Source organism: Bombina bombina, chromosome 5, assembly GCF_027579735.1.
Source record: "Bombina bombina isolate aBomBom1 chromosome 5, aBomBom1.pri, whole genome shotgun sequence".
NCBI classification, from domain to species: Eukaryota; Metazoa; Chordata; class Amphibia; order Anura; family Bombinatoridae; genus Bombina; species Bombina bombina.
Window position 1 is genome coordinate 1105718355 of NC_069503.1, and position 12476 is coordinate 1105730830.

Genomic DNA, 12476 nt, shown 5'->3' on the forward strand with positions numbered 1-12476 from the left:
TTTTTATTGTTGGGTACAGATTAATGGACACTAACCATCACTTATCCATCACTGGCATTTAGGTTATTTCTAAATTTCAAAGAAATATGGGTAAATTTAATCTGACCAATAGATTTGAAGATATCAACAGAGATCTGATATTCATGGTATATGGCAACAAACAGAACTTTAAAAATAAATAATTAACTCATTATTCAATTAACAAAACTCTTACTAATCTTCATACCCACAATTTTAGTTGGGGTGAGGGTTGTGAATTACAGGCAAGAGAAAACACATTTTATTTTGTTAGTAGTGTTAGTTTTTACAAAGTCTCCACTGATCAGATGATACGCACACAGAATTTACTACCGGTGACACAGGATTGGGCTGTATGTAAAGGTTTGCCTGTGTTTAAACCTTCAGCATGAGTTAAAGGGACAAGACCCCCAAAATTTGCTTCCATGATTTGGATAGAACATACAATTTTAAACAATTTTCCAATTTACTTCTATTATCAAATTTGCTTCATTATCTTGTTATCCTTTGCTGAAGGAACAGCATTGCATTACTGGCAGCTAGCTGAACACATCTAGTTAGCCAGTAACATGAGAAAAATGTTTGCAGGCACCAATCAGCAGCTAGCTCCCACTACAGTAGGATATGTGCACATTTCAACAAGGGATACCAAGAGAACAAAGCACATTTGAAAATAGAAGTGAATTTAGTTAGCCAGTAACATGAGAAATTCACTTCTATTTTCAAATGTGCTTTGTTCTCTTGGTATCCCTTGTTGAAAAAGAATGTGCACATATCCTTGTCTATTTGAATCATGCAAGTTTAATTTTGACTTTCATATCCCTTTAATGGGACATGTAACCCAACACTTTTCTTTGGTGATTCAGACAGAGCATACCATTTAAAAAAAGCTTTTACTTCTATTATCAAATCTGCTTAATTCTCTTGGAATTCTTTGTTGAAGAAGCAACAATGCACTGCTAGGAGCTAGTTGAACACACTGGGTGAGACAATGACAAGAGGCATTTATGTGCAGCCACCAATCAGCAGCTAGTTTCCAGTAGTATTGCTGCTCCTGAGCCTACCTAGGTATGTTTTTCAACAAAGAATGCTAAGAGAATGAAAATAAATATATAATACAAGTAAATAGGAAAGTAATTTAAAACTGAATGCTCTATCCAAATCATGGAATAAACATTTGGTGATTCATGTCCTTTTAAACACATAGGCAAAGGAGAATTCATCAAATATAAATGGTTTTAACAAAATAAGCTGTTTACTTTTTGTCTTTGTAATTTGTCCCTTTAGCCTAACTAGATTGTTATGGAGAGAGGTAACCATGTGCCCAGCCCACCTAATGCAAGAAGAACAGGTTATAGGTTTTGATGTAAATGTACTGCAGTTCAGGATTTCAGATGACACCATCAACTCCTTGCCAAGGAAAGGTCATCTGGTTATCGCTATAGTAAGGAAATAATTGATGGTTAAAGGGATAGTAAAGTCCAAATTAAACTTTCATGATTCAGATAGGGCATGTCATTTTAAACAACTTTCTAATTTACTTTTATCATCAAATTTGCTTTGTTCTCTTGGTATTCTTTGTTAAAAGCTAATCCTAGGTAGGATCATATGCTAATTTCTAAGCCCTTGAAGGGTGTCTCTTATCTGAATGCATTTAAAAGGTTTTTCACAGCTAGAGGGCGTTAGTTCATATGTTTCATATAAATAACATTGCGCTCATGCACGTGGAGTTATTTCGAGTCAGTACTAATTGCCTGAAATGCAAGACTCTCAAAAGATCTGAGATAAGGGGGCAGTATGCTGAAGTTTAGATACAAGGTAATCACAGAGGTAAAAAGTGTATTAAAGGGACATAAAACAGGTTGAGATATATGCATATCTTAAAAATTGATTAAAAATTGTTTGCATAAAAAATTGTTTAAAAATTGCTGGAAAGTATTTTCAAATAACTTTAAAAAATAAGTAAAATTAATTACATAGCTGAGAAGCCAACTACCCCCCCCCCCCCCCTTATCAGTGTTTAGACACAGGCATTGTATTTCAACTGAGTTCACAGCTTCTATGCATGCTCCAGCAGATAATCCCTATTCACTTTTGCATTCTACCAAAAACAATAATAGATTTAGATACAGCCATAGAAGCAAATGTGTGGGGGGAGTTAGAGCTTTACAATTCAGAAACTAAAAAGAAAGGGTTAATGGCGAGGCACTGCAGTATACATTTTTAGGTAAAGTAATTAAAGTACATATTATATTTTGTCTCTATCCCAACTTGTTTTATGTCCCTTTAATATAAAAGTGTTAGTTATGCAAAACTGGGGAATGGTAAATAACAAAATTTATGCTTACCTGATCAATTTCTTTCTTTCCGGGCATGGAGAGTCCACAACATCATTCCAATTACTAGGGGGATATTCAACTCCTGGCCAGAAGGAGGAGGAGGCAAAGAGCACCCCAGCAAAGCTGTTAAGTGTAACTTCCCTTACCCATAATTCCCAGTCATTCAGCCGAAGGAAAATGAAAAAGAAGAAACACAAGGGTATAGAGGTGCCTGAGGTTTACTCAAAAAAACTGCCGAATTAGAATTAAAAAGAGGCCGGAGTCGTGGACTCTCCATGCCCGGAAAGAAAGACATTTATCAGGTAAGCATTAATTTTGTTTTCTTTCCTATGGCATGGAGAGTCCAGAACGTCACTCCAATTACTAGTGGGAACCAATATCCAAGCTAGAGGAGACGGAATGCAAAGGGAGGGAGAACAAGGCAGAAGGACCTAAACAGAAGGCACCACCGCTTGAAGAACTTTTCTCCCAAAAGAATCCTCAGCCGAGGAAAAAGTTAAAAATTTGTAGAATTTGGAAAAAGTATGCAAAGAGGACCATGTTCCCGCTTTGCAAATTTGTTCCACAGAAGCTTCATTTTTGAAAGCCCAAGATGAGGAGACAACCCTAGTGGAATGAGCCGTAATTCTCTCAGGAGGCTGATGTCCAGCTGCCTCATAAGCAAAACGAATGATACTTCTTAACCAGAGGGAAAGGGTAGTAGAAGTGCCCTTCTGACCCATACATTTTCCAGAGAAAACAACAAACAGGGCAGAAGATTGCCAAAAATCTTTAGTAGCTTGTAGGTAAAATTTAAAAGCACGCACAACATCCAAGGTATGCAAAAGACGTTCCTTATGAGAAGAAGGATTAGGACAAAAAGAAGGAACAATTTCTCAATTAATGTTTTGATCTGGCACCACCTTAGGGAGGAACCACAATTTAGTATGAAGGACCGCCTTATCTGCATGAAAAATAAGGTATGGGGGAAATCACACTGCAGAGCTGAAAGCTCAGAAACTCTGAGAGCGGAAGAAATAGCAAGGAGAAACAAAACCTTCCAAGATAACAATTTTATATCAACACCATGCATCGGCTCAAACAGAGCCTGCTGCAAAACTTTAAGAACTAGGTTAAGACTCCAAGGAGGAGCAACAGGTTAAAATACAGGCCTGATTCTGACCAGGGCCTGAATAAAAGCTTGAACATCTGGTAAATCTGCCAGATGTTTGTGCAAAAGAATAGACAGTGCAGAAATCTGACTCTTCAGAGTACTGACTGACAAACCTTTCTCCAGGCCATCCTGAAGAAAAGATAAAATTCAGGGAATCCTCACCCCACTCCAGGAGAAACCCTTAGCTTTGCACCAAAAAACGTATTTACACCATTTACGAGCCTGAAGAATACAGGGAGTGCAGAATTATTAGGCAAGTTGTATTTTTGAGGATTAATTTTATTATTGAACAACAACCATGTTCTCAATGAACCCAAAAAACTCATTAATATCAAAGCTGAATAGTTTTGGAAGTAGTTTTTAGTTTGTTTTTAGTTATAGCTATTTTAGGGGGATATCTGTGTGTGCAGGTGACTATTACTGTGCATAATTATTAGGCAACTTAACAAAAAACAAATATATACCCATTTCAATTATCTATTTTTACCAGTGAAACCAATATAACATCTCAACATTCACAAATATACATTTCTGACATTCAAAAACAAAACAAAAACAAATCAGTGACCAATATAGCCACCTTTCTTTGCAAGGACACTCAAAAGCCTGCCATCCATGGATTCTGTCAGTGTTTTGATCTGTTCACCATCAACATTGCGTGCAGCAGCAACCACAGCCTCCCAGACACTGTTCAGAGAGGTGTACTGTTTTCCCTCCTTGTAAATCTCACATTTGATGATGGACCACAGGTTGTCAATGGGGTTCAGATCAGGTGAACAAGGAGGCCATGTCATTAGATTTTCTTCTTTTATACCCTTTCTTGCCAGCCACGCTGTGGAGTACTTGGACGCGTGTGATGGAGCATTGTCCTGCATGAAAATCATGTTTTTCTTGAAGGATGCAGACTTCTTCCTGTACCACTGCTTGAAGAAGGTGTCTTCCAGAAACTGGCAGTAGGACTGGGAGTTGAGCTTGACTCCATCCTCAACCTGAAAAGGCCCCACAAGCTCATCTTTGATGATACCAGCCCAAACCAGTACTCCACCTCCACCTTGCTGGCGTCTGAGTCGGACTGGAGCTCTCTGCCCTTTACCAATCCAGCCACGGCCCATCCATCTGGCCCATCAAGACTCACTCTCATTTCATCAGTCCATAAAACCTTAGAAAAATCAGTCTTGAGATATTTCTTGGCCCAGTCTTGACGTTTCAGCTTGTGTGTCTTGTTCAGTGGTGGTCGTCTTTCAGCCTTTCTTACCTTGGCCATGTCTCTGAGTATTGCACACCTTGTGCTTTTGGGCACTCCAGTGATGTTGCAGCTCTGAAATATGGCCAAACTGGTGGCAAGTGGCATCTTGGCAGCTGCACGCTTGACTTTTCTCAGTTCATGGGCAGTTATTTTGCGCCTTGGTTTTTCCACACGCTTTTTGCGACCCTGTTGACTATTTTGAATGAAACGCTTGATTGTTCGATGATCACGCTTCAGAAGCTTTGCAATTTTAAGAGTGCTGCATCCCTCTGCAAGATATCTCACTATTTTTGACTTTTCTGAGCCTGTCAAGTCCTTCTTTTGACCCATTTTGCCAAAGGAAAGGAAGTTGCCTAATAATTATGCACACCTGATATAGGGTGTTGATGTCATTAGACCACACCCCTTCTCATTACAGAGATGCACATCACCTAATATGCTTAATTGGTAGTAGGCTTTCGAGCCTATACAGCTTGGAGTAAGACAACATGCATAAAGAGGATGATGTGGTCAAAATACTCATTTGCCTAATAATTCTGCACACAGTGTAGTATCAATGACCGCTTCCAAAAAAACACATCTAGACAGGACTAGACATTCAATCTCCAAGCAGTCGGCTTCAGGTATGCTAGACCGAAAACCCAAAGAACTGCCATAGCATCTATCAGAGCGGCCTGATGATCTCTTGACCTTGATCCGTACTTTGGAAGCTTGGCGTTTTGACGAGATGCCATCAGATCCAACTTTGGAACCCCTCATCTGAAGGTTATTCTTGAGAAAACTTCCGGATGGAGAGCCCACTTCCCAGGATGAAAAGTCTGTCTGCTCAGAAAATCTGCCTCCCAATTGTCCACTCCTGGAATGAGGATGGCAGATAGGAGACAATCATGAGCTTCCGCCCACTGCAGAATGCAAGTCACCTCCTTCATGGCCAAGGAACTCCGAGTTCCTCCCTGGAGGTTAATGTAAGCCACTGAGGTGATGTTGTCCGACTGGAATCTGAGTAACTAGACTAAAGATAATTGAGGCTAAGCTGTCAAGGCATTGAAGATTGCTCTCAACTCCAAGATGTTTATAGGAAGAGAAGATTCTTCCCAAGACCACAGACCCTGAGCTTTTAGTGAACCCCAAACAGCTCCCCAGCCTAAAAGGCTGTCGTCCGTAGTCACAATCACTAAGGAAAGTCTCAGTAAGCAAGTTCCTCGAGACAGATGTTCCTGTGAAATCCACCACAAGAGAAAGAGTCTCTTGTTAGGGGGTCCAAATTTATCCTCTGCGATAAATCTGAATGATCTCGGTTCCATTGAGTAAGCATGCAAAGCTGGAGTGGTCGCAGATGGAACCGAGCAAAAGGAATGATGTCCATGGAAGCCACCATCAGACCAATCACCTCCATGCATTGAGCCACTGATAGATAAGGCACCACAGCAATTCCCTAGGATCTGATCAGTGCCAAAAGAGCTCCCAGAACCTTTGTGAATATTCCGGGAGCCGTGGCAAGACCAAACGGAAGTACAACAAACTGGAAATGCTTGTCCAGAAAAGCAAACCTTAGAAGCTGGTGATGTCCTTGTGAATGGGAACATGTATATACGCATCCTTCAGGTTTATAGTTGTCAACTGACCATCCTGAACCAATGGAAGAATGGAACAAATAATTTCCATTTTGAAGGATGGAACCCTGAGGATTTGTTGAGACACTTTAGGTCTAGGATGGGACGGAAAGTTCCTTCCTTTTTGGGAACCACAAATAGATTTGAATATAATCCTTGACCTTGTTCCTCTAGAGCAGTGATTTTCAACCTTTTTTGGCCGTGGCACATTTTTTTATATTAAAAAATCCTGCGGCACACCACCATGCTAAAATTTTACAAAATTACACATTGTAGCCTAATACAGCATATATATATATACACACAGGTATATATATATATATATATATATATATATATATATACATACACACACACACACACACACACATACTGTACTGTGCTGCCATGCCTCATACAGACTATACAAATGTGACATTTTTTTACATCCGTTTTTTATGTATACACATCATGCACTCCCACAATTCTTCACAATTTCCTCGCCTTCTATCCATTCCTCTCCCTTGCTTGTTCACCCTCTCTTGTACTAAATTGCAATCCTCTCCCTCACTCAAAGTTATGTTGTTATATTCTAAACTTGAACCCCAGCCCTACTGCTATACAGCTTTGATCTTTCATGCTGTCTTCTGTTGTCATGCACCTTGGTCTAAGAAGAATCTTCATGACTGCTAAACAGCACTGCACATTCCATCTGTTCAGGCCAGTAAGGGAGAAAATTAAATTGGGAGAATTTCGCCCATGCATAGTGGATTTGCCGCATAAATTTCTGAAGTAATATAAAATAGATATTTGTGCATCTGCATTTCTGCTTAATGTTTTGGTTTTTAAAATAAAAAAAATTCAGCATGAATTTCATGGTAAGTTTTATTGTACTTACTGTAATTAGCTGCATATCATGGCTTGGTTCACGGCCTAGCAGTAGTCACAAAGCTTACTTCTTTCCTATTTTCATTCAGTGCTTTTTACATAAAAATGCTGTCAAGTATTATTTGGAAGTACTTCAATCACTTGAAAAAAGGCGGGATGTTGGGTTTCTGTTAATTAGCTTTAAAGGGGGACAACTCTTTGTTGAGTGCATCTGAGGAGAGTTGACATGGAAATGATTTATTTAGTACAATTTACTTTCTTTTTTTAGGTACATCACTATCCTTACTGAGCTTGTTTTTTCTTTATTCATAAAATACTTAAAATTACAATATGACTGCACTACAAATATAGGTCAATCTGTTTTTATATTGTAACCGCTGTAATGTAACATAAGCATACATGCTCAGATAAAGGTTATGTAATATTTGTGAGTTCGTATTGGTTTGCGATCTGGATTTTTTTTTTTTTTATATTCTCCAGAACGATCCAAAAAGCATGGGCACACCTATAGCATTCAGTGAGAGTGTTCTACCTAGCACTTTATTAAATTAAGGACATTATCATAATGGGTTAATAGGCCCTGTTAACCTCACCTGGTTCCCAGCAAGTAAAAGACGGGAAACGGAACCCGCGGAGAGAGCCGGCGAATGCCAGACGTAAATCCCGCCCTTCACCAAGCTGAAATTATTTTACATGTTTAAGCAGAAACAACTTCCGCCTGTCAATAGCATAATTGGCATCGCGACTGTACTGCCACCCGCATCCTGAGTCTACTCTGCTCAAAGCAGGGTGGCTGCTCACCTAATGATTCATTTACAATACATGACATATTGACATTTATTCACAAACAATCATAATGATTGTTTGTGAATGAATGTAAATATGTGATGTTGTAAATGATGCCGTCTGCCTGATGAGCCTGTCAGTCTGATTCTGCGATGGCGGCACACCTGATGATCTCTCACGGCAAACTAGTGTGCCGCGGCACAGTGGTTGAAAATAACTGCTCTAGAGGGACTGGTACAGTAACTCCCAGGGAGGATAGGTCCTATACGCAATTTAAGAAGGCCTCTCTCTTTACCTGGTTTGAGGATAGTCTTGAAAGGAGAAATCTGCCCCTTGGAGGGCAAGATTTGAATCCTATTTTGTAACCCTGGGATACTATGTCCACAGCCCACGGATCTGGGACATCGTGTATCCAAGCCTGTCGAAAAAAGGAAAGCCTGCCTCCCACTTGATCCAAAACCGGATCGGGCCGAGAATCAGCGGAAAGCTTCTAGTTTTGCTTTCCCTTATTCCAACGCTGGCTGGATTTCCAAGAGGACCTGGATTGGTCTGGTTTGGCCCTTTAAAGTTGCGAAAGGAACGAAAATTAGAAGTCTGTTGACCCTTAAGTCTATTCTTCTTGTCCTGAGGTAGGAAAGATCCCTTTCCACCCGTAATCTCTGAAATGATTTCCGCCAGACCAGGCACAAATAGAGTTTTACCCTTATAAGGTAAAGACAAAAGCTTGGCCTTTGAAGATACATCAGCCGACCAAGATTTTAACCACAGAGCTCTATGAGCTAGGACTGTGAAGCTAAACATTTTAGTTATCATTCTAATTACCTGCATGTTGGCATTGGAGATAAAGGTATTTGCTAATTTAAGAGCCTTGATCCTATCCTGGACCTCCTCAATCGTAGTCTCCTCTGATATCAGATCAGACAGGGCATTGCACCAATAAGATGCTGCACCCGCAACCATAACAATACTTGCCACAGGTTGCCACTGTAGTCCTTGATGGATGTACATCTTCTTTAAGTAAACCTCTAGCTTCTTATCCATCAGATCCTTAAAGGAACAACATCCTCTATAGAAATAGTAGTTCTTTTAGCTAGGGTAGAGATAGCTCCTACGTTAGGAACAGTGCGCCATGAGTCACAAATGGAGATAGCAACAGGAAACATCTTTTTACAAACAGGGGGAGGGGAAAAAGGAACCCCAGGCTTATCCCATTCCTGAGCTATAATTTCAGACATCTTATTTGGAACAGGAAAAACATCCTCAGAATCATAAACACTTTTAACAGCAACCGAAGGTTCAGAGTCATCCAAAGTAGCTAGAACCTCCTTCAGTAGTAACCGGATATGTTCAAACTTAAATCTGAAATTAACTTCTTCAGATTCACAAGATTTTCCCCCCATATTATCAGAGTCTGAGATTTCACATTCAGAAGCTACTGAAGTATTTTCCTCATAGATTCGCTAAGCATGAGAAACAAAATTGCATAGTTTTGGTCTGTGTCCATAGTTGAAAAGTTCCCAATAATAATTGAGGAAATAAAAGTAACCGTTATGTCACTTTAAGACAGGAAAATCCAATAAAGCATATAATGCAGTAAAATATATATCTATATCAGATTATATAAATAAAATCCCTAACACCTCTATACCTCAGCAAGCTGAGGAGTCTTACCACACCGGACCGGAGTTGTACTGGTAAATGCAGGGAGAAGTCGCATGCAGTTAAATCCGGTGTAAGAAACGAATGCTGTCAGACCAGGAACGCTTCAGAGAAAATATAGCAGAGTTCTTTGTGTCCTCGCTAAGACACACGCACTGCCTTTCACTCAGCTCAGAATAAGGAAGAGCGGAGGTCACGTGACTGGACCTCAGAAAACAAACTGCACCACTAAAAGGTGCACATGTCCGTCTCTCAGAAAAAGTACAATAATAACCGGTATGCATTGGATAAATAATACCCTTCAGCCAGTCTCTCTATGAAAGGGAAAAAATTAACCCCTTTGCATGTCCCGGATGATGATCCACAAGAGGAATTAACCTCCAAAGTGCTGTCATTCAGTACCTAGAAGGCAAAGGCATTTACCTGTGGATCCAGCTCCAGGACAGGAACAGCTTCTTAGGAGTGATAGACACTCCACTCTCTATCAGGGACCTGAAGAAAAAGAAAGAGCAGAGTAACCAACCCTGGCTTTTCTATGAAGGGGCAGCAATAATGTTAGAAATAAATCAAAGACAACCTCTTCGCTTTCTAACTGCTAATAGCCACCACTACTCTTACTAAAGAAATTGGCATGGACACAGCATGGCCCCTAATCCTTGCTTGCAGGGAAAAGTACCCATAAAAGGATTAAATATCTTCAGACACTATCTTCGCACATCCTCCATTGACAAAGGCAAAGAGAATGACTGGGGATTATGGGTAAGGGAAGTTACACTTAACAGCTTTGCTGGGGTGCTCTTTGCCTCTTCCTGCTGGCCAGGAGTTGAATATCCCACTAGTAATTGGAATGACATTGTGGACTCTCCATGCCATAGGAAAGAAAAAGGGATTATCTATCTTTTTAAACAATAAAATTGTTGGTGTTTACTATCCCTTTAATAAAGTAAATGCAGTAAATAAACCATGCTGTGTGCAGTGTGGTACAGGAAGTGTGTGTGATGTGTGCAAATAGATAATAAACAGCTCAGCCACAATACGTATAATAGTTTTCCTGGCTTAGCTAGACAGAGAGTAGCTGTGTTTCATATTATTTTAAATAAATAAGTAATTACATAGCTCCTGTCCCCAGGATGGCTTAAAGTTTATCATCTAGCATTATTCAGCAGCATCAGCTACAGAACAATTTCCTTGCCGGAAGGGAAAAGAATGCCCTGTGGCAGTGAGTATTATTAGACTACTAGGCACTACGCAAGTGAAGCTCATACTGTACTATGGGCTGGTTTCGGTAAAGGGATAATATGCGGTTTAAAGCAGAATTAAATCAATACATTAAAACACAAACTTCTACAATACTTAATTTACTTACAGACTATTGTGTGCACTGTGATGTTATAATATTTGTTTTTGCCATTTATAAAATAAGGGTTACATTCACAATCCTTTTTTTCCCAGTAACCCAGTTAAATAGGACAAGGGAAATGCTCAGTAGGTTCCAGGATAGTTTTTTGTACAGCATTTTTAATACAAACATAAAGGGTTAAACAAGCAAATACAAACATTAAATGCTATGAATCATTAGAACATGTATTTTTTGCATTACTGACTATAGATAACTGTGATTAACCACCACACACGGCTCAGCTGGTTAAACAAAAACGGGAGACAGTGGCATTTAGTTTTTGTTCGTTTTCTGCTCAGGATCTGCAAGACTTTGGGGTCCTTGAGTGGGATTTTACTTATGTGTATAAACCTTTTGCTGGGGTTATACATATAGGCCTAGATTAAAAGTGGAGCACAATCAATAATATAAAGTACTTTCAATTTACTTCTGTTATTAATGTTGTTTAGTTCTCTCGGTATACTTTGTTAAATTGTAGGTAACCTCAGGAGCGTGCACGTGTCTGTAGCCATCTAGCAGCAGTGTTTGCAACTGTTATACATAGCTGCAAACACTGCTGCATTAGACTACTAAAGACACATACATGCTCCTAAGCTCCTATCAGCTTACCGAGCTTTACTTTTAAACAAAGGATATCAAAAGAACAAAGCAAAGTTGATGATAATAGATGTAAGTTGTTTAAAATGATATGCTTCTTTTGGATGGATTAAGTTTCATTTGAACTTTACTGTCCCTTTAAGCTAGTGGTAATACTAGCGCCCCATAGCACTTGGGTTTTTGCATCTCCCCTTGTGATCAAATCCATAGACAGTGACACAAAATAACATGCTCTAACAAAATACAATATGTCATTTTTGCATCAGAATGTCTATAAATTGTTTGACATAAAAAATTGAAAAGAAATTACGAGACACCTAACTGTTTAAATTAACTCTGCCTTTTAATTTTATATAACAGTGAATCACGGCTCTGTGGATTTTCTATAGCTTTAAAATGCAATAGATTTCTACAGTAGACAAACACAAACATATTTTAACACTTGCAGCCTCTTTGTCTAAGGACTTTATGGAAATCATAATAAAAATACAGTAATACTCACTTTGGTATTGATGGTAACGCTCTCTCGCCTTCTGTAGACAAAAAAAGGGAAACATTAGTTGGCATTTTTAAGATACTAATGGTAAAAAAAGATGTCAGAGTATGGGGAGGATACAGTGACCTACAAGTGTAAGGGTCACATATACACGTCTGAGTTCTAATCGATCCATAAACGTATCAGACTGATGTAATGCATTAAACAAGCACAGTGTCCCTATATACTATAAAATGCTTGTTACAGAAACGTTTACTTGCTACTCCATGTTCCATTTGAGCCCATTCTCTGCAATCTCCTGCG

At 39.3% G+C, this 12476-nt stretch overlaps 1 protein-coding gene across 9 annotated transcripts in view; it reads right to left on the reverse strand.

The window, feature by feature from the left end:
• The window catches only part of PTK2 (protein tyrosine kinase 2), a 773150-nt gene that overhangs the window by 207083 nt on the left and 553591 nt on the right, over window positions 1-12476 (reverse strand). For all 9 annotated transcript variants that reach the window (XM_053715391.1, XM_053715387.1, XM_053715388.1 and 6 more), the window contains one exon: window positions 12180-12210. In XM_053715391.1, coding sequence (XP_053571366.1) covers window positions 12180-12210 — 31 coding nt within the window. The remainder of the gene's footprint in view (window positions 1-12179; window positions 12211-12476) is intronic.